The sequence below is a fragment of the Zalophus californianus genome, chromosome 4 (genome assembly GCF_009762305.2).
Source record: "Zalophus californianus isolate mZalCal1 chromosome 4, mZalCal1.pri.v2, whole genome shotgun sequence".
Classification (NCBI taxonomy): Eukaryota; Metazoa; Chordata; class Mammalia; order Carnivora; family Otariidae; genus Zalophus; species Zalophus californianus.
The window spans coordinates 36,910,989-36,937,496 of NC_045598.1; the positions used below are offsets into that span (position 1 = coordinate 36,910,989).

At 42.6% G+C, this 26,508-nt stretch overlaps 2 protein-coding genes across 4 annotated transcripts in view; both read right to left on the minus strand.

The window, feature by feature from the left end:
- The window catches only part of EFCAB14 (EF-hand calcium binding domain 14), a 40,643-nt gene extending 15,413 nt beyond the window's left edge, over positions 1-25,230 (minus strand). The window contains exons 1-5 of one of the 3 annotated variants that reach the window (XM_027598607.2): positions 24,059-25,230; positions 22,438-22,586; positions 15,829-15,974; positions 4,306-4,404; positions 373-483 (exon numbers count right to left, since the gene is read on the minus strand). In XM_027598607.2, the coding sequence (XP_027454408.2) occupies positions 373-483; positions 4,306-4,404; positions 15,829-15,974; positions 22,438-22,586; positions 24,059-24,240 (687 nt within the window). In that variant the 5' untranslated portion in view covers positions 24,241-25,230. The remainder of the gene's footprint in view (positions 1-372; positions 484-4,305; positions 4,405-15,828; positions 15,975-22,437; positions 22,587-24,058) is intronic. The other 2 variants (XM_027598627.2, XM_027598617.2) reach the window with 2 other exon arrangements.
- LOC118356937 (ADP-ribosylation factor-like protein 2) lies at positions 11,496-14,196 on the minus strand. Its single transcript, XM_035727397.1, has 2 exons — positions 14,177-14,196; positions 11,496-13,587 (listed from the first exon to the last, which is right to left on the minus strand). The coding sequence occupies exons 1-2, from the start codon at positions 14,194-14,196 to the stop codon at positions 12,990-12,992; spliced, it is 618 nt and encodes a 205-aa protein (XP_035583290.1). The 3' UTR covers positions 11,496-12,989.
- Positions 25,231-26,508: the final 1,278 nt, after the last annotated feature.

The window sequence follows — 26,508 nt, forward strand, 5'->3', positions numbered from 1 at the left end:
CAGTCTGGGAGCTCCATCCAAATTCCCAACCCACAGAACAGTGAGAAGTAATAACATGTTGTTTTAAGCCACTAAGTTTAGGGTGATTTGTTATGTAGCAATCAATACCTGTGACACTTCCCTTTCCTTCTCCATTTTCCTTCCTACCCATTCCACCCAGGAACTGTCTCTTACTGTTATTTCCTCTAGTATATTTGCAAAAGACTCAGCTTTTAATTTTATTCTCTTTACCTGCGTAATTTACAGATTACATCTTTTAAAAAGGTGCATAGTAAGGTCTGTTCAGATGAAAGGGAAGATGGCATCACTCCTATTACACAGAAGAGGGTAGGCAGAATGCTGACTTCCCGCAGCATTTGTAAATTTCCTTACCATGTCACTCTGCAGTGACTCAATGGTTTTCTTGTGTTCATCCACAGTCTTCTGTATTGCCTCCACAGCAAGATGGACGCTGTTTAAAGTGTTGCCAATGGTAGCTACACTCTGAACAGAAACATGTTGTAAGGCCAGCATCTTTTCCTTTTTAAAATTTCTAATAGCCTTACTAAAATATAACTGATACACAATGAACCACACATATTCAAAATGTATAGGTGGTAAGTTTTGACATATACACCTGGGAAACCATTAGCATGATCGAGATAATGAACATCCATCACCCCAAGTTTCCTTAGACCCCTTTGTGATTCTTTCCTCCCCCACCCCGAGGCAGCCAATGATCCACTACATATCAGTTTGCATGTTCTAGAATTTTGTATAAATAGGACCAGTGAATGAGTATGTGGGGTTTTTTGGTCTTGTTTCTCTGGTATGGCTTCTTTCACTCAGCTTCACCTTTTTAAAATTTATCCATGCTGTAGCCAGAGCTTGTTGCTGAGAAACATTCCATCATATGAATACAAGACAGTTTACTTACCTGTTGATGGACATTTAGGTTGTTTTCAGTATTTGACTACTACAAATAAAGCTGCTGTCAACATTCATGTGCAAGTCTTCATGTGGGCATACATTTTTATTTCCCTTCGTTGTATGCTTTTTCGTCATAATGCCTAGGTGGTGAATGGCTGATCATATGGTAGATATATGCTTTTTAAAAAGCTGCCAAGATGTGCTCTAAAATGGTTATACCACTTTACATTCCTACTGGCAGTGTAGGAGAATTCCAGTTCCTTCATATCCTCATCAGTACTGCTACTCTCAGTCTTTTTCATTTTAGCCATTCTTTTAGGAATGCAGTGGTCTATCACTGTGATTTTATTTTACATTAAACACTGACCTAATGAAGCTCAGTGTTTTTAATTATTTCAAGTCTCTTCAAACTGAATTTCATGTAGCTTATGCAGACACAATTAACAGGAAACTACACATTTATGTTTATATACAGTTTATGTTTATATATATATGCTGTCTGCTTCAACAACACAGTTGTTCGATTTATATTGAAAATCTACATGTAACTTCTAACTCCCCCAAAACTTAACCACTAACAGCCTGTTGACCAGAAGCCTACCAATAGCATAAACAGTTAACACATATTTTCTATACTATATGTATTATATAGTATATTATTACCATAAAGTAAGCTAAAGAAAATCATAAGAGAAAGTACATTTACGGTATTGTACAGTATTTACAAAAAAAAAAAAAATTCCACGTAAGTGGACTGCATCATTCTAGGGTCACCTGTATATATAAAATTATATATATATAACAAATAATTTTCCCAATTTAAAGGACTTTTCCTAGATAAAAAACAAGTCTTTTTCTTAAAAAACAAAAACTAGTTCTTAAATCTGGGACCCACAGATAAGGGTCTCCCACAAACTGCCCTTACCAAGCCCTGTAGTAGGTGGCAGAAGGCCACAGCTAACCCTGTAGCCTGCCACTGTGTCAGGAGCAAATGATGACTTTTGAATGACAATGGGTGGAACCATTTTTGGCTTTGGGAAACCCAGTGTTGCAGAGATGAAGGAAAAATTCCATTTGGCAGCATTTGTTCCTTTTTTGCTTTAGAATCCCATCAGCAACTGCTGAGTGGAATGAGATGCGAGTCTTCTTTAGGCTTAAGGAGCCCAAGTGGACTGAGACTTGGGAAATATGGGACATTTTAAAAAGGCCTGTCCTAAGGGAATATCCAAAAGAGTGTTACTATTTGGTGGGTGCTGTCCTCTTATTAAGATATACTGACAGTTTTATAGTTTTATTTTTTTCAAGATTTTTATTTTTTTATTTGAGAGAGAGAGAGAGAGACAGAGCATGAAAAGGGGGAGGGGCAGAAGGAGAAGCATCCTCCCCGCGGAGCAGGGAGCCTGACACAGGACTCGATCTCAGGACCCTGGGATCATGACCTGAGCCGAAGGTAGATGCTTAACCGACTGAGTCACCCAAGCGCCCCAGTTTTATAGTAAATACATTAGTTTTTTTAAACCAAGGTTGTTTTTATTATACAGACAGCCAAGAACCCAAAAGACCAAGAGATGACATTTTCAAAATTAAAAAAAATCATGAGATATATTGAAGTCAGGTATTTGAGATGACCTTCTACTTCAAAATGGAGCCACTTGTATTAAAAGTAGTATCTGATATTATAAGCGCACAGATTTCCAAAGAGAAAACACACTGGGTAAAAGTCTTTAAGCTGGGGTGTTATCTATGTGAGCTCTGTTGTTACAGAAGCTACGGGCATTCAAAGACATCTACTGTTAGACGATCCTCCCTTGCTGGATGTATGAGCCCATTAGGATGCAAGATAGTAAGCTCTTGTTTAAGTTTTTTTTTTTTTTTTTTTTTTAAGGAAGCAGCTGACAGAGCCATGTGAATTCTAGAGCAAAACCGTGAAACTAGTATTCTCACTCACAGCAAAGTGCCTGGCACAAACTGGAGGAAGCTCCACAAATGTTTATTGAATTAATGCAATAAACCAATGTCATTTTCTAATGCAAGACTGCAAGAGTTGCTTCTGTATTTTTTTTTATTTTTTTTTTAAGATTTTTTTTTTAAGATTTATTTATTTGAGAGAGCGAGAATGAGAGAGAGAGAAAGCACATGAGGGGGGGAGGGTCAGAGGGAGAAGCAGACTCCCCGCCGAGCAGGGAGCCCGATGTGGGACTCGAGGATCATGACCTGAGCCGAAGGCAGTCGCTTAACCAACTGAGCCACCCAGGCGCCCAAGAGTTGCTTCTGTATTAAAGACCACAGAGGCCTACCTTTTTTCCACTTGACTGCTGGGAAAAATGGCAAGAATCTGGCTCATCACATTTCTCTCCTCCCCCTCCCCCACCCTCCCCTTTTAAATTTTGAGCAGATGACCATCTTGGATAAGTAGCAAACTGTGGAGACTGAGCACACACAGGTGGTATGGTTACAAAATAGCAAGTTCTGTTTCTGCAAGTGGCAGATGACTTTTTCACTCCTTTATGGAAACAATTTATATGTTTATAGAGCCTGGCATATAGTCAAATCAAACTTCTTATACACTAACTTTGAAAAGTCAAAGATCTTAGATTTAACACCCATTCTTTAGGGTTCCCTGAAGCCCCAGAATCCCTTCTTCCATTTCCTGCTGCAGGGTCTGATTTGCTTGTGTTCCAGCTAAGTACTCTTTTTTCGTTCCTACCCCTAACCACTCTCCCATCCAGCTCTACAGATTGCTGCATATTATTCAGCTGGTTGGTTACTCCCTTCTGCTCTGGGCCTGAATCCTAGGGATTAAGTAAATGGGAATTCCAAATTATTTTCTGCCTAGGCCCTAGAGTTTAGGGCACATAAGAGTGAATTGCTGAGAGGATTTATACACCCAGCAAGAGTGTTTTGAAAGTTACCTTTGCTCCACATCCTTGCCAACACTTATCATATCCTAAACTTCGAATTTTTGCATTTTCCCCAATTATTACATTTTTTAAAAACCTTTCTCAACCATGAAAAAAAAATAGCAATTTAGAGCAACTTTCTTCTACAGTTGGTCTGCTTTCATGAAGACATTGTGGATGATGAATTGAGAATACAAGTGATGAGAAGCAAACCCACGTATGTTAACCTTTAAGAGCCCCAGAAGAGCAATCTCGGGATTCAGAGAGCCAAATAAAAAGGTGTAAATCCATAAAAACCACAACTAAACTCACCTGTTGCAAATTAGAGGCCCAACTAACCAAACCAAAACAGAGAGGTTCTGAACTGTTTAGAACACAGTGATACACTCTATTATTGCCCTCTTGGAGTAGCTGATTTCAAATGCCATGCTTTCAAAGAAAACTTGTTAGAAGGAACAGCAATAGGTTAATCTCAGTGCCCACATGTAGCACTTACCTTCTGAAGTCCCTCTACAGTGGCAGGCAGACTAATTAAGTCTGCAGCTGACTTAACGTTGGCTTTGAGGTGGTTTACTGCAGAAGTCAACAGAGAAATCTGAAAGGAAGAGAGTAACAATGAAAAGAAAATTTGGAATGAATGCTTCCTGCACAGACTCCAAAGCTGATGATAATATCAAGCCGCCCTTGGCTTTTATGTGTTTCTGTGATCCAGACATTATATGCTGTCTGCTCATAAGAGTAGAGGAACTACAATATATTGGATAGAATTGAGATCTGGAAGGCAGCAGTAATACCTCTTCCTTCCCTGCCCTCACTTTAAAAAAAAATATATTTATTTATTTATTTGAGGGAAAGGGAGAGAAGGGGGGAGAGAGGGGTAGAGGAAGAGGGAGAGAGAAAACTAAGCAGATTCCATGCTGAGCACGGAGCCCGATGCAGGGCTCAATCTCAGGGTCCTGAGATCACGACCTGAGCTGAAACCAAGGATTGAAGCTTAACCAACTGTGCTACCCAGGCACCTGTCTCCCTGCCCAATTTAAACACTAGTGCCAAAGAGGGAAAGGCAACTATTATTCTTTACCCTACTCCTGGCAGCTACAAGATCCAAAATCTTAAGTTACTGACAAGTTGCAGTGATTACAACACAATTCCTCAACAACTGGACAGGGAGAAAGCTAATGATCAAGGACCCCTGAAAGATTTCATTTTGGTAAAAAATAACACCTTGGTTATTTACTGAACTTTTGTTCCTGACCAAGTGGGAACATACATTATAAAGTAAAAGCCCATCATCACAAAATACAGTCTACAGGAACTTGGACAACACTTTAAACTACTTGGGGATTTGGTTTTGGTTTAACAATGTGATTAATATTTCAAACTCAATAGCTCAACCAAAGTACTACTCTGTATCTGAAGGGACTCAATAAATACCCACTGACGCGCTGACTGATGCAGTACACGTATTAAAATAGGAATTGAATAAAAATAAAATGTGTCTTCCCTTCTGCTATGTAGGGGTAGAATTCTAAATAGCTGGACTTCTCTCTTGAATGAGGACTGGGGGAACTTGTACAGGCGGCTGAGATCATATTCTAACACCTTTGCAGTGTGGCTCAAAACATTCTTAAAAGATTCTTCATTCCAAACTGATTTCCTGCCCCCAAATTCTAGGATAAGGACACAGATCTACTAATAGCAATTATATTCAGAACGGCCTCACAGAGTAACCAGTGAAGTTTCTGGGCACCTGTTATTTGCCTAACACTGTGGCGGGCAGCAGATGGATAGCAGACAAAGTAAACCTGATCCCTTCTTCTTCCCTCCGACCAGTGCTGGGCACTGCTGCAAGCACTGTGGAGACAGTGGCCAACAAGACCACGAGGTTTTGCTCTCAAGGAGCTTACATCCTAGTAGAAGGTGAAAGAAAAACAAGGAAAGTATCAGATTAACTACTAGCAAAGAATTTCAACAGAGTTCCTGGAGCAAGCAGCAGCGTGTTCTGAACCATGGAGTCCGGTAAGAAGCCCAGGAGCTCGATAACTCAGGCCTCTTTCCTTCTTTCCTTTTAGGAGGGGTACGTTCACGAGCTTCAGGCCATTTTTCATTCATTCATTACTGCAACAAATGAGCCCTATTCCATACCAGTGATCTTGTGGTATTTACATTTTAGTGTAAGGAGACAGACAATTTTATATAAGAAAAACACTGGATGGTGGGGTGCATTAGAAGAAAATTAAAATAAGGTGATCTGATTAGTGACTGGGGAGCTACTTTAGATTAGATGATCAGAGAAGGCTTCTATAAGGAGATGAAATTTTGGGGCGCCTGTGTGGCTCAGTTGGTTGAGTTATTGCCTTTGGCTCAGGTCATGATCCTAGAGTCGCAGGATTGAGTCCACGTTGGGCTCCCTGCTCAGCAGGGAGTCTGCTTCTCCTTCTGACCCTCCCCCATCTCATGTTTGCTCTCTCTCTCTCTTTCTCTCAAATAAATAAATAAAATCTTAAAAAAAAAAAGAGGTGAAATTTGAACGGAGATCTTAGTAACAAGGACTTAGTCAAAGACTGAATGAAATACATTTCAAAGCAGAGAGAATTGTTAAGACAAATGTCCCAGGGCAGGGAAGAGCTTGGCATATTTGAAGAATAGAAAGAAGGCTTGGTGGCAGGAACATATAATGTGAGTGAGAAAGGGGGAGGAGGAGGGAGAGACGGAGGGAGGGAGGTAGAGAGAGAGGTAGAGGGGTGGAGGTACGTAGGTAACATTAAAGAAATAATTACTAGATGTGATAATAACAAAGTTCAAAGAAAAGAATATTTGTGTAGGCTGAAAGGGACAGGCTTCACTGAAGTGGGACTCAAATTAGACTCTGACGGAGAAGTAAGCCTTTTATATATAAAAATAAAGCAGGTTTTCTTTCTAGGTTAAATAGGTAAGTGTGGCATTAGGAAATAGGTAGGGAACAACAGCATGAATAGGCCCAGGAATACCTTTTCTTCATGGCCTTTTTCGAAGTGACAATGATTTATTTATTTGTGTGATGACTTGATTAAGGATTCTCTCTTCCACTAGACTGTAAGCTCCATGACATCACGGACCATGTCTATTTCAGCATTTTCCATAATATGCCTGGCACACAGACAAGCATCAGTAAGTATTCACTGAATGAAGGTGTGGCTGAGAAAGAATACCCTGTCTAGGAGGGACAGTGAGAAGACTAGTCCAAGCACAGTAGAGGGTAGAGGCTAGGAAGGAGGAGATAAGCCTAAATAAGGAGTCAACTAATTTTTCTCACTAAAATGGCTGAAACAATAAAAACTGTTTAACAACAATCATCTCATAGGGATTTATGAATGTTTTAAAATATATCTACAAATTTTCTGATAGTCTTTCCCTTCAACAAGTGGAACCTAATCCCCTTCCCTGGAATGTGGCCTGCCCCAGTGACTCACCTGCAGCCAATAAAGTGGAAGTGACAATGGGCAACTTTGGAAACTAAGGCTTCTTCTTTGCTCCCTTTTGGATCACTCACTCATGGAAGCCAGCTGCTCTGTTGTGAGAACACGCAAGCAGCCCCGTGGAAAAGCCCATGTTGAGAGGAACTAAGACCTGTGGCCAACAGCCATGTGAGTAAAGATCCTCCAGTCCCAGGGAAGTCTTCAGATGATGCAGCCTTGGCCTAGATCTTAAAGGCAACCTTAGAGAGATCCTAGCCAGAACCATTGAACTAAGCAGCTCCCAAATTCCTGACCCAGAGAAACTCTGAGGCAATAAATGCTTGTTGTGTTTGGGACAAATCTAACACAGCGAAAGATGACTAATACAGGCAATGAGGATTAAATGAGATATATAACTAAAGCTCTTTTTTTTTTAAGACTTTATTTATTTATTTGACAGACAGAGACACAGCGAGAGAAGGAACACAAGCAGGGGGAGTGGGAGAGGGAAAAGCAGGCTTCCTGTGGAGCAGGGAGCCTGATGCGGGGCTGGATCCCAGAATCCTGGGATCCCATGACCTGAGCTGAAGGTAGATACTTAACGACTGAGCCACCCAGGCGCCCCTATAACTAAAGCTCTTAGTACAGTACGTAGTACAAACAAAATACCAAATCAGTGTTAGCTCTTTAACTGTGAAATTTAATAAGCACTTAAATATGTCATTCTCTATAAATGCTCCAAAATATTCAGACGAATCTTCAACATTCCAACTCTATTTAAAATGAAAATGGGTGAGAAACCTCAGCCCACAGAGAGATACTCTCAGCAAACTATAAACCTCTTAAGAGTATCAATTACATCACAGAGATTGTTTTAATCCATACCTTTAAAAAGATATGAATAATACTGAGGTTTGAAAAGGACTTAAAGGAGGGGTGCCTGGGTGGCTCAGTTGTTAAGTGTCTGCCTTTGGCTCAGGTCATGATCCCGGGGTCCTGAAATCAAGCCCCACATTGGGCTCCCTGCTCAGTGGAGAGCCTGCTTCTCCCTCTCCCACTGCCCCTGCTTGTGTTCCTTCTCTCACTGTGTCTCTCTCTGTCAAATAAATAAATAAAAATCTTAAAAAAAAAAAAAAAAGGACTTAAAGGAAACAGGTATTTTTTTTTAAGATTTTATTTATTTTTTGACAGAGAGAGAGAGAGAGAGAGAGAAAGAGAGAGACAGTGAGAGAGGGAACACAAGCAGGGGGAGTGGGAGAGGAAGAAGCAGGCTTCCCGAGCAGGGAGCCGGACAAGGGGCTCGATCCCAGGACCCTGGGATCTTGACCTGAGCTAAAGGCAGACGCTTAATGACAGAGCCATCCAGGCGCCCCAGGAAACAGGCATTCTTATGCATTGTTAACGGGAATGTAAATTGGAGAAGACCTGTAAAAGGTTATGTAGGAGTATCTGTCAAAATTTGAGTGTTTAGAGACGCCTGGGTGGCTTAGTTGGTTAAGCATCTGCCTTGGGCTCAGGTTACGATCCCAGTATCCTGAGATTGAGTCCTGCATCAGGCTCCTTGCGCAGCAGAGTCTGCAGCTCTCCCTGCCCCCTGCTTGTGCTTGCTTGCTCTCTCTCTCTGGCAAATAAAAATAAATAAATAAAAATTTGAGTGTTTATATCCTTTAATTTAGCAATTTCATTTCTAGAAATCTATCTACACATTACTTGCTCATGTACACAAAGATGTATGCACAAGAGTATTTACTGCTTCCCTATGTGTAATAGCAAAACACTAGAAACCATCCAAATGTCTATTGCTAAGGATGAGGAGATATATTATTATACATGTATATATTAGATATATTATATTGAATATATATACATATATATATTATTGTGTAGAACAATATACACTGAATGACTCCAACCATTTGGTCTCTCTCACACACACACATACACACACACTAATGCATAAGCTAATTCTTATTAAAGCTATTAAGATTTTCATAGAAAGGGGGCTAGAAGAATGCAGCCCAGACAATGGCAGTGGACATCTATGGAGACTGGCGATGTGTGTGTAATGGGGGAACATACAGAGATGGGGGTTGAAGGGGAATTTTCATAAAAGTTCCTATGTGTTTTATTGTTTAAACCTTATATAAGAATACATGCACGTATTATTCATAAAATTTTAAAGACAAAAGATGGGAAAGAAATACACACATAGGAAAAAGACATCACAACTCCGGAAGCATTTAACAGATTTTCTAGGCTGGCCCTTTCTTCCATGACCTTCACTGGGCCTTCTAAGGCTATCTTAAAGTGCTCAATCATAAAGTTCGAGGAAGGAGGCCTTCCCTCAGGTATGTTTTACTCAGCACCCCAAAGTATGTATACAATTGACTCAATACCAACTTGATGGGCAAGAATACGGTTATTCCAAAAGCCCTATCAATTGTGTGGTTATCTTTTGGCCACCAAGGGAACAAACTGCTTCCACTGACAACTGGCCAGATCCTAAAAGACATAAGCTGTGTTCTGGGTGGAGTGATCTAGGTAGAAACTATTCTTCCAGGTACTACAATATCCTGAGGCTAATCAGAAGCATCTCAAGAACGGTATGGCCTCCCAAATGGCCAGTGTGGCTGGAGGCAGGTGCAAAACCAGAGGAGCAGGTGCAAGTCAATGCAAGTAGGATAAAGTGAAGTACTGTTCCAGTTCTCCCCATCCCCCAAACACCCCAGGCCTAGGGTATCAGCTGCTTCCCTGAAAGAGTATGCCCTGGAGAGCAGACCATTAACTCTCTAAATACCAAACATCACTTAGGACTTCTTACTCATTTATAAGACCTGAACCCACATTGGTCACTAGGACTCAGCCACATTCCCATAAACTGCAAGGCTGGATTCCATCTTTCAGCATAATCCTCTTGTAAGAGCAAAGAAGTGTCAGTATCTCTGGAAAAGTACAGCAAAGCTGTATGTGTAACTATAATGGAGAGACAAGGGGCACTCTCCTTTTACTAACTTTGGGACTGCTCTAGTCTCTGATAAACATTCTAGAATGTCAGATCAGATTCAAGCATTATAGAATTTATCTCTAAAAGTCACACAATATAGTTCAAAGAGTCTAAAAAGTTGAAAAGTTAAATAGAAACCATTAAGAAAAAAACCCTCATTCCAGCCAAAAGATGAATCATGACTTTTATGCATATTACATGACTTTTCATTAGCAGCATTAAAAATAACTACTGTAGACCATTTGCTTATTAGACCCTTTTATACTATAAAGTCTGAAATGCCACTTTTTTTTTACTTCGGGATTAAAATTAAGGATTCTTTAAATAGTAAGTAAAAGAGTTACTAAAACAGATAATCATCAATGATGAATGATTATGAGCCCCAGGGACCTGACATCACAGCCTTTCAACTTGATCTACTGAGCACTTACTGCATCCTTAATATAAAGATGTAAGGCAGAATGGAAAACTGGAAAGAAAACAGGCTCCTGGGCCTTAAATGTTTTAATATTAGCACTGCTACACAGCCGTGCAACCTTGAGCCAACTACTTAACCTCTTTGAGCCTCAGTTTTCTTATCTGTAAAGTGGAGATACCACCCCCTACTTCATAGGGCTATAGAAGCAAAAAAGATCTCATATGTAGTGCATCTAACTATGGCCTGCACAAAGAAAATATTTAATGAATGGCAGCTTATCATCTCAATCGTCCTCATCACTGCCATCATCATGCTTAAAGCTCCAAGTACAGTGCATAACCTTCTAGTGTAATTAGATGCATACATAAATAACTATCATACAAGGTATCAGGACTGAGTGCCAAGAGATAGAGAGTACATAGAAGGGCACTCAAGGTCCTTCTTGATATGGCTCTTGCTGACATATCCTTACTTCTGGCCTCTTTGCACCAAACTATAGCTATAATGAGCTACTGAAATTCCCTGAATGCACTGTGTTTGTCATTTGTCTATTCTTTTGGACATACAGTAAATTCTTGTTATTCACAATAGTTATGCTCTGGAAAGTTGCAGCAAACACTGAATTAGTGATTACTGAACCACTGCTCCTAAGGGAAATACAGGGTTAGGTTCTTGAGAGCTGTCTGGTCACATTTTTGTCAACTGGTCAAAACAATATATAACCTTGTTTTATAGCCGTTTCTGTTTAAAGATGTCTTATTAAATATATATTGCTGAACTCATACCTGAAGCTTATCTAACACATGTATTTTCTCTGTAAGACACAACACAGCCTTGGGACGCCTGGGTGGCTCAGTTGGTGGCTCTGCCTTCGGCTCCGGTCATGATCCCAGGGTCCTGGGATCGAGTCCTGCATGGGCTCCCTGCTCAGCAGAGAGTCTGCTTCCCACTGCTTGTATGCGCTAACGTGCTCCCTCTCTCCGACCAAAAAAAAAAAAAAAAAAAAAAAAGACACATCACAGCCTTCTTGCATTTAGGAGTACTAGACAGTACTGCAGCACTATACTACTAGGGGGACATTACAAGCAGTGCAATCACCAAAAAGCCCCCAGGAAGTATGAAAACAGTAATAAATATCGTTCAAAAAGGAAAGCTGTTTACAGTATGAGAGCAGAAACAAGGCAGTGTCACCTTGTTTGACATCAACTGGAAACACCTGTGTTGGGTGACTCACCTATTCTGCCACTGTATACCAGTTGGTGAAGGACTACAAAAGCACCACAAGTATAGATTTTGGGGTTACAAACAAATTTTAGCAAGTAGGCGAATTCACAAATACGGAATCTGCAAATGAGGATCAACTCTACTAATGTTTTACCTAGGACGCCCTTCTCTTTCTTCAGAATTCACCTGGCCAACTCTTATGTGCCCTTCAGGACTCAGCTTAAGATGTGAGAAGCCTTGCCTGGCCCCAGCCATTCTGGTTAGATAAATCCTTAAAAATGCCCCCCTAGCTTCTGGACCTGCTTCTTATTGCCCATCAGGCTATTTTACAATTGTTTATTTTTCTGTCACCTCCGTTTGGCTGTAAGAGCCTTGGCGGCAGGAATCATCATTTTTGGTTTTGAATCCAAGGCCTAATTCTATAAAAGCAGTTCATTAAACATTTGTTGAATTAACAGTCTTCAAAGAAGGGGGAGGACACTCCCTATACTGGTTGAGAATGGCTATGGGTATGAAATCAGAGGTTTCATGAATAAAACCGCAAAGTGAGTGAATTTTTAACTATCAGTTTAAAGGCTTTCAATGCAAAATTTGATTTTAACTTATTTCAAACTAATGGCTTTTTTTTTCCCAGGTGGCATTAACTTCAACTCACATTGTGATAAGGACAGTTCTTGTTAAGTGATATGATCCATTTTCTTATTAAGCCACTTTGAACTGCTTTTTAAAAAATAATTTGCCAATAAGAGCATCTTTTTTTTTTTTTTTTTTTTTTACTGGGGCAAGGAACGGTTTATTCTCACGGCTGAGCAAAGGATGAGGCCCACAGCCTTGGTAGCAGCAGAGGCAGCCCCCTCCCGGGCCCGGCCCTCTCCTCTCCCTCTTCTCCGGATGGCGGCTGCGGGCGGGCTGCGTCGGGAGCCAGGGCGGCAGCCCTCCAGCCACGGGAGCCGGCGGGCCACAGAGCAGCAGCTTTAGGCGCGGGGTTGGGGGTGTTCGCCAGGCTGGCTGACTCGCATTCCCCCATGGATGGTGCCTGATGAGGGCTGGGGGCGGGGGCGGGGCTGGACTGTGAGGTGGGGGGCATCCGGAATGCTTCAGTCGGCCGTGAAGATGCGGCTGGAAATGTCATCCAGGAGCCAGTCAATGCCGAGTAGGAGGTTCTCCCCGGTGACGGCGCTACAGCCCTGGATGCACCAGTGGTGGCTATGGATGGAGTCCAGCTCCAGGGCCTCACGGATGGCGTTAGAGGACAGTGCTCCGGGCAGGTCTTGCTTGTTGGCAAAGATGAGGAGGGTGGCTCCAGCCAGGCGCTCCTCCACCAACAGGCTCTGGAGTTCCCGTTGGCAGTCCTGCATGCGCTGACGGTCAGCACTGTCCACCACCCAGATGAGGCCGTCTGTGCTCTCGAAGTAGTTCCGCCAGTAGGACCGCAGGGACTTCTGGCCGCCCACATCCCAGATGTTCAGCTTGAATCCTCGGTGCTCCAGGGTCTTGATGTTGAAGCCCAGCGTCGGGGAGATGGTGTCAATGTCTTCCCCATTGAACTTCTTGAGGATGGTGGTTTTGCCAGCGTTGTCCAGGCCGCTGGAGCACGGCAGGTTAAGGAGAAGTCCCCGTGCTCTTTGGCCTTGGAAACGGAGTCCCCCCCCCCCCCCCCCCCCCCCCCCCCCCGCCCCGAGCCGGTGGTACGGCCTCCGCCAATAAGAGCATCTTAACTGACAGTTACCCTTAGACATAAAAACATAGAAATACCGATTTTATTTTTATAGCTATTCTGATTTAGGACAAATGCCTTTTACTTGAACAGACCATCAGATATGCATAACATTAATTTTAGAAAATCACTCAGAGACCGATGAGCTCCCCTTGGACCAACATAAAGCTCACTTCACTACCACCATCCTCCTGCACAGTCATTCCCCTCATCTCTGAAGATCTACAGAGACTAAAATGGAAAGGGTTTCAATTCAGTCTCTCCTTGTTTTATATATGAAGCCCTGGGACTGGAGTAAACTTTTCCTGCATACCTGCCTTCCCAGGTCCTTCTTGCATTAAAAATAAGAGCCAAACCAAGAACAAAATGATTCTTTTGTTGCTAGATTCCTGGTTAAAGAGGATTCAAAAGCCAAAATATATAGCAAAGATTTGAAAACCTGTATGTCCTCTCACACCGAGTGTACCAACTTCCCCTTTTGATTCTTCCCACAATAATGCTGATTTACATGAATGAGATGAGAAAGAGCTGACATTGACTCTTCATCTTGAAAGATCTCATCCCTACCTCAGAACAGCAATCTCCATGATGGACTCTCTCAGTGGAATCCATGGTTTGCCCCAGTGAGAGATGCTAATGAACTACTTCTCAGTGCTTCACTGTAGTCTATTTTCACTTGATATAATCTCTGACCAAACTGCTAATTTGCTCTATCAATAAAAGCAAGGCCACAATTTATCCTATTCTTTTTACAAAAGGGAGTGAGTACTGGCTTTTCCCTAATTACTGAGAGTCCAAAGATAAATGATAACGAGCAAATACTGGGTGCTATAACCCACCAGTTATTTCATCAGTAATTTAAAAAAGTGCAATAGAACTGAATAGAAAATATCATAAAGCATACTAAGGGTAAATTATGGTTTTCAGAAACTTTTATTTTAGTTACACATATATGTATGTAGGGATGTGTTTAGTGGGTAATGACATAAAACATTTCTTTTTCTGGGTTTCGGGCAAAATCTGAAAGCCACTGTTGTAGCCCCTGATCCCTGATCTTAAGTGCTGACCTGCCCCGCCCCCCACTGCTGCTGAGAGCTGATGGTAGCTTCGGAAATGTGTGTAAGCACTTTTATTCAAGCACAGTGCTCCCTGCCAATGGCTGATTCTGAACTTTGGGACTCCATTTCGAAGAAGAGAATATCTGCTTAGCCCCAACGAAAATGGTATATCAATTTTTAAAGATTGATTGATTGATTGATTTGCCAGAGAGAGAGAGAGTGAGAGAACACAAGCAGGGGGAGCGGCAGAGGGAGAGGGAGAAGCAGGCCCCCCACTGTGCATGGAGCCCAATGCCAACGTAGGGCTCGATCCCAGGACCCTGGGATCATGACCTGAGCCAAAGGCAGACGCTTAACTGAGCCACCCAGGTGCCCCAAGGTATATCTATTTTTAAGCACTTTGAGGGTGTAGCATTCATTTGGTACTTGAGTCTTCTTGCCAGTGCACATCTTTTCTAACTAAACCGCAAAAACTGAGGACAGAGGCTACAGTACCTAGTGACAACTCTAGCACCTTATACACAGGAGATGCTCAATTAACATCGTGTGCATTAGCCCTTTCCCTCTAGCAGAATCCCTCTTTTGGAATCAATGCCTACTGAGATCTGGCCAACTTAGGGGCTGAAAAAGTTTTTGCTCTAGGCTTGCTTGCCTGGCCAAGGTATTTAACCAACTCTGCTACCTCCTCCTGTGCTAGTCTAGAATAACTATCATTAGCTACAGATGGTTTACAGATTTGTTTTACTACAGTGTATAGCACTACACCCAAGGCTGCATCTGTAAGTTTGTGAACGTTATTAAACAAAGTAAGCTCTCATTGTCTAATATAAGTAGACTACCCATTTTTCTTTGAGGTTAGAATGACACTCTTTATTTGATACTTACACTGCTCCTTAGGAAAAACTGACTCAAGAATTTCCAACTCCCTCCAAACTACTCTACTTGATAAAACTGTTCTTTGCAGAAAGGGCTAACATCTTATATATTTGGTAAATGCATACTATTACCCATTTTACCTGACCTTAATGTGCTGGGATCACAGTATGCAAAACATCTCAAAAAGTAAAACAATCAGAGGTGAGCGCTCTATACCTATAAATTCATACTGAACAAAACTAAACATTCACAGCTTACACAGAAATAAAATCACACATTTGCTACCTGCTTATTCATTTCTGTGATGTTTATCCAGACTTTGTTCAAGCCCAGCTCCCCAGATTCAATCTTCTCGAGTTGTTTTTGTTCGCTGAGTAGTTCTTCATTAAGTTTGGGAATTTCTTGGAATGAACTTTTCTGATTAGATTCCACTAAAAGCAAAAATAAGAATTATAATAAATAACCACATACTACTCCCTTGACTCCAAGATGAAAAAATGATCTTACAGTAGGAAGGAAATAGAAGTCAATCCTGGTAGGATGACTGAATTCCTATCTACCAGCTACACTGTTTTTTAAAATTTATGTAAATATATAATTTTAATACTAAAGCACCATTTTAACTGGGGCTACTTCACTACTGGGGGTACAACTTTTAAAAGTCAGATGGCTAAAAATGACAACAAAGTATCAGCAGAAAGAGTTGGACTCTGTAATTTACTGTGATCCTGAGTAAATTACTCAAATTCTTTGAGCTCAGTTTCCTCATCTGTATGACAGAGATAAAATATACTTTACAGGATTTTTAGAATTAAGTGAAAGAATAGTTGTAAAGCACTAAACAGGGCTGAGCAGGCATACAACAAGTGATAAATAAATACTAATTATTAACCAGAGCAATTAAGGAGCCTTGTGATTAGTCAGTGAAGATTTATAAACCTTACTCCATTAATGCTCAAGGTGATGTCAAAAGTTATATCCCTAAATGATTAAATCTAACTTTTTTCTCTCTCAAACTGGTAAAATGCAAGATGGGTTCTTAACCACCTTTCAAGTGCTATTATGAGGATTATGATTTTAAATTTTCATAAACAGCAAACAGTGTTTTCTTAGATCTTAAATCAACCCAAAAGCTCAAAGTGAAATAGAAGATAAAGGAACATGTTAGGTGAAGTGTAGGCTGATATTTGGCTTTCCTTTGGAAAACAGTATAGTATCTCCTGACTGGTTTAGAGATTTGCCAGCCTGAAGGCAGAGGCCTGAAAGAGTGCTTTCTCTTCTGTCTTTAAAAAGTATTTTTCCTTTTTATGAAAAATAAAATACTGATCATAGCTGGTCCTCCAGAATAAAACCCACATCATTTTTTTTTTAAAGATTCTATTTATTTATTTAATTGACAGAGAGAGAGAGAGAGACAGCGAGAGAGGGAACACAAGCAGGGGGAAGGTAAGAGGGAGAAGCAGGCTTCCCGCGGAGCAGGGAGCCCGATGCGGGGCTCGATCCCAGGACCCTGAGATCAGGACCTGAGCTGAAGGCAGTCGCTTAACCTACTGAGCCACCCAGGCGCCCAAAACCCACATCATTTTTTTTTAAAGCTACAGATTGCCTGATTAGTTGTTATATACTTTCTTTAAAACCAAAAAAACTGGCATACAGGACAGATATAAAACAATTTACTAAAATTTAAGTGCCATGATTTTTTTTTTGTTCCTCTCTGTGGGGTCAGCATTTGGAATACACCTGGCACATTTTAGGCACTCAGTAAGTATCACTGACTGCATAAATCTGGCCTTTGCTTACCTCTCAACCACATTTCTCATCACTTTACCTTCCTCTTCAATCTGTTTTCTGGTAAAGTGGATTTTCCAGACACACCAACCTTTTTAAATCTCAGTGACTCTATACACACTATTCTTTCTGCCTAGATGCCCTTGGCTTGCCCCTTCTCCATTTCTGTTACCTTAGCCTAGTTAGTTCCTTTTAAGATTCACCGCAAATAGCTGGGTTCCCAGGTTGGATGCCCACCACCACTCACCATTCCAAACTCTATCTAGCACTTAACACACTGTGCTATAACTATTTACTCATGTGTCTCCTTTACCAGAGTAAGAGAGAGAAAGAGTTGCTTAAGGACAAAGACCAGGACTTATTTGTCATGTATTTCCAGGGCCCAGCACAGTGCCAGGTATATAGAAGCACTCCAATGCCTTTCTGGGAAATAACTGTAGGGTATGAAATGGAGTTAATGTTGTCCTATTAAGTTAAACAAAGAAAATTCAATCAAACAAACTCAACAACAAAAAATCCCCGCAAAACTCAGGGGCGGGGTAGTGGAGGTATCCCTGCCAGAAATAAGCCCACTCTCCCAAAATTCAGATTTTTTTGTTTTTTAAGATTTTATTTATTTATTTGACAGAGAGAGACACAGGGAGAGAAGGAACACAAGCAGGGGGAGTGGGAGAGGGAGAAGCAGGCTTCCCGCTGCGCAGGGAGCCCGATGCAGGGCTCGATCCCAGGACCCCGGGATCTTGACCTGAGCCAAAGGCAGATGCTTAACGACTGAGCCACCCAGGTACCCCTAGAATTATTTAAAAAAAAAAGATATTTTTATTAATTTTTCAAAAATATGCACGAAAGGATTTCTTTATAAATTTACACTGGTTTCAGGAATTTTGTCAGTATAAATTAATACTGTAATAGTAAGAAAAGAAAGGGGCACCTGGGTGGCTCAGTCAGTTAAGCATCTGCCTTCGGCTGAGGTCATGATCCCAGGATCCTGGGATCGAGTCCCGCATCGGGCTCCCTGCTCAGCAGGGAGTCTGCTTCTCCCTCTTACTCTGCCACTCCCCATGCTTGTGCTCTTTCTCTCTCTGTCAAATAAATAAAAAAATCTTAAAAAAAAAAAGAGTAAGAAAAGAAAAATGATTTTCTTTTACATTTTCAGTGAGGTTGTAAAGTAAAACTTATCCCACACATTTCTGCTATTCTCAGGTGGTCAAATGTCCCAAATGGGGGTGGGGGTGGGGGTCTCTGTCCCATGGTCTATACGAAAGAAGTAGAAAGTAGAAGTAGAAGAGGAAATAAGACAAATACATAAATAACCTGGGTTGCAGTTATTAACTAACAAACATATTAAGCTAACAAGCCCTGAAAACCCTCTGGATACTTAGGATTGTATGAGCCAAGAGAGGATCATTTTCATTATATGACTTGGGGCTTTTTAGGAGAGAGTAGCCTAGTCAAGGCACTTTGGCTACATAAATGGGAGGAAGCGTAGCAAACAACTTATCATAATTTATGTTCTTTCAACATGGAAAGCAACTCATTTAAAATCTAGTATATTAATACTCAAAAGAACTTACCTAGTTCTTTTCCTGATCTCTAAGACCAGGAAGTAGAGATTTCTGCATACACTCTTTAGACAGAACACATACAATGCTAACAGCAATATTTTACACTTAAACGCCTTTAGTTTGCAATAAACTTTTATGTAATCATTCAACTTGTTATCGAGTCCCTATCATGTGCCCAGCCCTGCACTCAGCACTAGTGCACGCTGAAGACCCTGAGGCTCTCAGTCTGGGTGGGATGGGGCATGGGGGGCAAGGTGTCATCACAGAATTACTATGCAGTGGAATGGATGGTATGACAGAGAGATGCCCAAAATGCTCTGGGAGCATAAATATGTCTTTGGGTTTTATGGATGGGAAAATGAAAGCTCAAAAAGAAGTGACTTAGGGTGCCTGGGTGGCTCAGTTGGTTAAGCGACTGCCTTCAGCTCAGGTCATGATCCTGGAGTCCCAGGATCAAATCCCGCATCGGGCTCCCTGCTCAGCAGGGAGTCTCCTTCTCCCTCTGACCTTCCTCCCTCTCATGCTCTCTCTCTACTAGCATTCTCTCTCTCTCAATAAATAAAAATCTTAAAAAAAAAAAAAGAAGTGACTTATCCACATTTTACAGCTAGTAATGAGCAACCCAGGATTCGACAGTCAAACCTTCTGCTCTTAGGACCAGCACTCTCTCTAGTATACTCCAGCTGTCAGCCACTTACACCCTAATGCCCTCATTACCACAATTTTTAAGTTCTGTACTAAATGACCAACTGCTACCCTGCCTGTGTGACCGAAAAGGAAACGGCCTGATTTATTCTTTCCTTCTTTTCTAAATTCTCTTCCCCCACCTAGCATTTCATTGTTGAGTCATAGGGAGAGATGGTTGAGAACAGAGTCTTCCTTAGAATAATTGTGGAGGTCTTCGGAAGTACCTGGTTCTGGAAAGAATACTAAGTTTCAAGACCAGTGAGTACCTTCAGCTTAAGGATCAAGTTATTCCTTGACCACAAGGAAAAATACCAAGTCTATCTGCTTTGCTTTCTATTTCAGATATTCCAGCAATCCTGCCTCCTTTCCTGACAAGTGTCTTTGAAAATTTATTGAAATAAAGAACAAGGGCTCTGAATTTCTCAAAAAGGTATTAAAGCCAGACCAGCAGGTGGTCTTCTTTGAATCCATGACTTCACTGTGGCTCAGTTGGTTGGGCGACTGCCTTCGGCTCAGGTCATGATCCTGGAATCCCGGGATCGAGTCCCACATCAGGCTCCCTGCTCAGAGGGGAGTCTGCTTCTCCCTCTGACCCTCCCCCTTCTCATGCTCTCTCTCTCTCTCGTTCTCTCTCTCAAAATAAATAAAATCTTTAAAAAAAAAATAAAAATAAACTTATTGAAACATATCTAAAGTAGAAATGTAATTCAAAGAAAGACTATTTAAGCTTAACAAGACTGACCTCATTTACTCAAGATGATGGTTTTCACAAAAAATTATCGTTCACGTGGTCCACAATGGTTCAGCCAATGGACTGACTATGCCCCAGGCTCCACCCCCTTGAAATCCTGCTTTAGACATTACAGGGCTGGCATTTCTATTGCAGCAAACGAAAGATGACAAAGCAGCTGGACTGACAATTCCAAATCTGCTTCATTCAGCTAGATGACAAATGTAATCAGGATCCCAGGGGACTGTTGCTCAGTGGTAGAAAGCAGGTCTCACAGTTCAGGGTACAAGTCCTGGCATCTCCTCAATATAGTGTTTCCAGAGATTGGTATTAACAAGTATTCAACAAATATTTGCTGACTGATTGTCACGTCTATTACCTGTATACACTTCAGACATACATTTCTTTTTTTTTTTTTAGATTTTTTATTTATCTATTTGACAGAGAGAGACACAGCGAGAGAGGGAACACAAGCAGGGGGAGTGGGAGAGGGAGAAGCAGGTTCTCCACCGCGCAGGGAGCCCCATGCGGGGCCCGATCTCAGGACCCCGGGATCATGACCTAAGCCGAAGGCAGACGCCCAACAACTGAGCCACTCAGGCGCCCCAAGATATACATTTCTAAAAAAAGAAATTCCCTGAAAAGCTCAGCTAAGGTATAAATTACATGGGTGTCCTGTAAACACAGGTAGAGAGCAGTCAGGGAAAGGAATCCCTGGAGGGTAGAAGTGAGCAAAGTTTTGAAACGTATAAATAAATAATTGCTATATGTGATCAAAACAAGCTGTAGCACAAACCGAGGAGGCCCAATTAATTACAGAGAGCTAAGGGCACAGACAGGTGTCTTTAGTGATTATTTACAGTTAAACATTGTTACTGAGAACCTCATTTCCAAGTTATGATTACCACTTACAAAGAAAACATGGCCTCAAAAACATTTTGCAATACTGGTATGGACAACCATTGAGGAAGAAAATTAACTAGAATACAAAATCTCATTCTTTCTTATACTGTACTCCCGATTCCACCAGTTGATTAAACATATAGGTCAAGACGATTCTGGCAGAGAATTGTGCTTTACCTTATTCCTTTCCTTGAATCAGAAGAAAATATTTTTTTCAAGCAATGTTACTAAGAACATCATTAACACAGTAACTAAGGATTAGCTGTCCCTAGGTCAGGTTCGGAACTTGAATAACTGCAGGCAGCAAAGAGAAGCTGGGGTGAAGGAAAGCCTGGAAGTTGTGATCTTCTAAGGCTTAAGATGGGAAGTGAGGACACAACTTTAATTCCAGTTCTGGGGCCAGATTTTGTTATGACGTTGAGAAAGCCTAATGGTCAGTTTCCCCAAGTGTTAATGCTGCTAAGTTTAAGGCATTTGTGATTAACTTGAAACTGGTTCTTTAGCTTCGAAAATTAACCCTTGAAACCTAGAACCAAAGATCTGTGTTGCTAAAGGAAGATAGGTCAAATGTAGCTGAAGCTACTCTGCAAACACACCTTTCAGATAAAGTACCGTGGATGTGGCAAAATACAACTTTGTAATTTAGAAACTATAAAACTCAACTTAAAAAGTCTCTTAAGCTTTAAAACTCATGAGACAAATATTTATTTGTCATTTGGTACACAGTAAGCACTCCATAAATGCTAGCTATTATTACTGTCCATTCCATACAGTTTTTCTTAAGCAGGAAATTGTTTGACAGACACTCCCACATTCTTTCTCAAATGGCCCTGTGAGGAGGAAGGAAATAGCCCAATGTTGCTATTGCCATTTCAAACTTGGGGAAGTATAAAGTGGCACAGGTGGAGGTTAACCAAGGTTCTAGACTCCTGGACCTTAGCACTTCCTTTTTGCACCTTAGGTGTTGACTGCAATGTCATTATTTCAGATGCTATTTGTCCTGATGGTGCATAAGCATTGTTTTTTGTTTGTAGGTTTAAAAACTAGCAAACAAACAAACAACTATTCCCACATTCCAGCTGACAGCTAAGAAAGAGTATAAGAAGGCTGGAAGGAATATATAATTGCTTCATCAGAGTGGGCAAAACTATTCAGCATGGTCCACTTTGTGGACCTAGAACCTGGAAACAAGGTAACACTCTGAAAAGGGCAACCACTTACTTGTTCTAAATTTTTCCTTGAGGGCATCCAGATCCTCCTTCAGGGCAACTTGCATCCACACCAAGCCAACGCAGGCCACAACACAGGCGGCAAGGATGACAAAAGCACAGAGGGGATAACAGATCTTGCAGCATCGTAAATAGTCTCCCCTGATCATAAGAACAAATTCAACCAGGAATACAAGAGTGATTATGAGTACAGCTGTATTAGAAATAGCATGCATGTGTCACCATATAGCTATTTACAAGGGAACACTGGGTACCACATTCTTAAATCTGAACAGCAGACTGAAAGTGACTAAATAACATGACCCATGAAGAGCTCATCTTTTGGATACAAAGGTTTCAAACTTCACATGACAGAGAAAGAGATTCTGTGGGAATAGCAGCCCACAACCGTCATCATGGATTCATTCAGGTCTTTGGGGACAAGTTCAGGTTAGGAAAGTGTCAAGACCAGATCTTCTCTGCAATAAATTACAGCACTGTAATTTACCTATTTCTTGCTTTCCAACATGTATCCCCTCCTGGGGAGCCTGTTTCAGATTACTGAAACTTCATAAACTTTTGAGCAAGTTTTACTGCAAATGAATGAAAGAAATAGGAACTGTAGGTTTAAGTGGACACCTGGTGCACTCTAGCTTATTGGTTTAGAAGGCAGGAAACACGGAAGGCAGGAAACACGGAAAGGGGTTAGACTTCACACCAAACTTCAACTAACACTCAAGGTCTAAACTAACTCAACAGAGCAACTATCCTCGTGGAACTGTTCCATTTCATCAGACCTTCATATCCCAAATCTAAGATTGCCCTTAACTACTTAACCTGACAAAGCTCATTAGAAACCAAACTCTTCCTTTAACAAAATGAAAGAATAAAGACACTCAAAGAACAAAAACCTCAAAGGATTTAATCTCTTTCAGCACCCCAACCTTCTGCCTACCCCTTGCTTCCACATCCTCAGCACAATATTCTTTTCTTTCAGTGTGCTCCCTGAGAGGGTCCAAGGACACCTTCAAGGTTCCCTTCAGCCTTTTGCCCCCCTGTGCCCCAATTCCCAATGTCCTCAAAGCTCACTACTGGATTTGCCTAGTGGCTGCATCATCTAAAAGTGGTTTGGGAAGAAGCTGCCTCTTCTTTTTGTTTCCTACCCTCCACGTACTCTCAAGGCTCATACTTTTGTAAGTTCCTCACCATATCCCCTCACCTTCAAGATCTGGACTCATCAAGACTGCAAAGAATAACCTGAAGTCTTAAAGTCCCTGTCTCTACTACACTTTTAAAAATGGTCTAGTCCCAAAAGCTTCTTTGCTCCCGGGTAACTCTTCTTAGCTTTTCTGCCACTCCCAACTTGGTCTCTCTGGGCTCTTGGCACATTCCCCAAGTCAATATCTCCACCCTAGATTCAGAGTTCTTCCTACACTTACAGACAGATCTCTAACTTATCCTTCATTCAGAACCTGAGCTCATCACCCTAACATCTTTTCTTCCTGTTTGCCGTCCAAGGTCTACACTCTTTTTCCTTTCTAAGTACATCCTTCTTCTTCCTTTCAATTTTCCCCCTTGGTAGTATAAGGAAATGCATTTTCCCTCATCCCACCCCTCACCACTGCATCACTCACTTGACAAAACGAGAGCGATTTTCAACTAAACCGAATTCCTCTTCCTCCTCAGAGCTGGATTCAGAGTCTGAGTCAGGAGGCTCAGTGCGAAGGAGGCGGTGGCCTGAGCCTTTCTTGGGCTTCTTTCTCCGACTGTCCCCAGCCAAGCCGATCAATGCATTAAGCTCTTTGCGCTTCTTCATCTTTTTGTGTGGGGTGAGTGGTGCACCCACCCCTGAGCTGCCAGGTTCGTACCCGATGCCCAATTCTCTCGCTACCTTGGAGCTGCCTTCCAGGGTGGGGAATTTGGGCCAGAGCCCTGGGTCACTCCCACCCAGGGGTGGGACTGACCAGATCCACTGGGGGCTAGAGATTGGAGCCCAGAGGAAAGTGGAACTCAGATGGGTGGGGGATGTCACACAGAGATGGCCAGGGAGCTGGTGATAAAAATGGGTAAGGCTCTGGGCATGGAGTCTCAGATAAGAGGGTGGCAAGGGGAGCAACCTTTATCTTCCGATAGGTATGTAATATTTCTAAGTGTGCTCCAGGAGCTGAGGAAGGACACACAGATGGGTGTTTTGGCCTTCCGGGGCAGGACTTCCAGTAGAGAGCGAAAAGAAACTTGTTCTTGAACGGGAGAAGGGGGGGTGGGTGCAGAGCTAGACAGTGAGAACGCGCTAGTCGCTCCCTAGCTGGAGAAGAGGCAGCAGAAAGGGGCTCGCAGCCGCTACAACCCCGACACAACTTGGGCGCCAAGAAAATGACGGTGTCTTGGTGTGATCACCGCTCTCCGGCCTCCGCCTTGAGTTTGAAGGGGGCCCGAGACTGAGGAAGGCCTAGAGCACGGCTCAGAGGGCTCAGCCTGCCAAGTGCCAGTCCCGCACCTGGGAGACCCCAGCCTTGCTGTCTGGGCCTGGGGGGTAGGGCGGTGCGGAGCGGCGACGGCGGCTCAGCCCACCTGAAGCGCTCCCGCCCAGAGTTTGAGGTGTTCTGGCTACTCTCGGCAACTCACACGCGCCGCCTCCACTCCAGCCGCGACTCCGGCCCCCGCTCCGGCTGCAGCCGCAGCTGCTCCCAACTTGCTGGTGGTGGTGGCGGCGGCGGCGGCCGCGGGCTCCAAACCCAGGCCATCGCTCCAGCCCCAGCTCACTTCCCCTTTGGCAGCAGCCGCCGGCGCCGCCTGCCAGTAAGCCGCGCTTCCATTGGCCGTTCGCCGGGTGACGTCACACCAGGGGCAGGAGTGGCGGCGGGAGGCGGGGCGTTAAAGGGGCCGTGGCTCCGGCGGGGGCTAGGTCCCGCCTACCGGTTGGGGAAGCCTCGCCCCCAGGAAGGCCACCTGGGATCTGCGGCTCACCTGTGCCGGGGCGGAGTTTTCTTTCGCCAGGAGCAGGGGTACTGGCAGGCAAAACACCCAGCTGCTCGACCTGCTTGGAAAGTTCCTCAGCCGCCAGACCCGCAGTTGTGATCTGGGCTGACACAGCCTAGAAGCTCCGCCCTTCTGACTCGCTTGCTGTTTTTGAAAAGTTTAGGCGTGGTACAGATTAATGACCCAGTTGAACACATTCATTCATTCCATAAATATTTATTGAGAGCTTACTACTTGTCGGAAGCAGCTCTGACACTGGGGACAGTGATGAACTAAATAACCACCTGCTTTTCTGCGTAGGATTGCCCCATTTAAAAAAAAATACAGGACACCAGGAAAACTTGAATTTCAGATCAACAACGAATTTTTTTTTTGAAGTATAAGTATATCCCATGCAACATCTGGGACATCTTCATAATGAAAAGTTAATTCTTTTTTTAATCTAAAATTCAAATTTAACTGGGTGTCCCGTCCCGTATTTTATCTGTCAACCCCATTTCTGCAGCTTATACTTTAGTAGGAGGAGAGCAACAATAGGCAAATACATTAAATGTCAGGAGGTGATGACTGTTATGAGGAAAATTGAAATATGATAAGGGGATAGGGAGTGGCTCACGATAAGGGGACTTTTGGTCAGATACTAGGAGGAAGGCCGGGAAGGAGTTGTGCAATGGCCTTGAGGAAGAAGTGACCTGGAAGATCTGGTGTGGCCGGACCTGAAGAACAAGGAGAGTGGTAGGAAATAAGGGCAGACAAGCATCAGGGGCCAGATCTTGTGGGGCTTTATGGACCATAGACCATAGGCCAAGAATTTGGGAAACCATTGGTGCTTAAAGCTATGTCAAAATTTCAGAAATATGGGGCGCCTGGGTGGCTCAGTCGTTAAGCGTCTGCCTTCGGCTCAGGTCATGATCCCAGGGGCCTGGGATCGAGCCCCGCATCGGGCTCCCTGCTCGGCGGGAGGCCTGCTTCTCCCTCTCCCACTCCCCCTGCTTGTGTTCCCTCTCTCGCTGTGTCTCTCTCTGTCAGATAAATACATAAAATCTTTAAAAATAATTTTTTTTCAGAAATAACAGAAGTAAAACCAACAGATCATAGAGGTAGT

Bases quoted from the DNA above. Each gene is read 5' to 3' on its own strand.
- LOC118356937 (XM_035727397.1), bottom strand. From the start codon at position 14,196: ATGGAGATTGCTGTTCTGAG. The intron at 13,588-14,176 runs GTAGGGATGAGA...TTATTGGCGGAG, and splicing joins ATGGAGATTGCTGTTCTGAG to GCCGTACCACCGGCTCGGGG.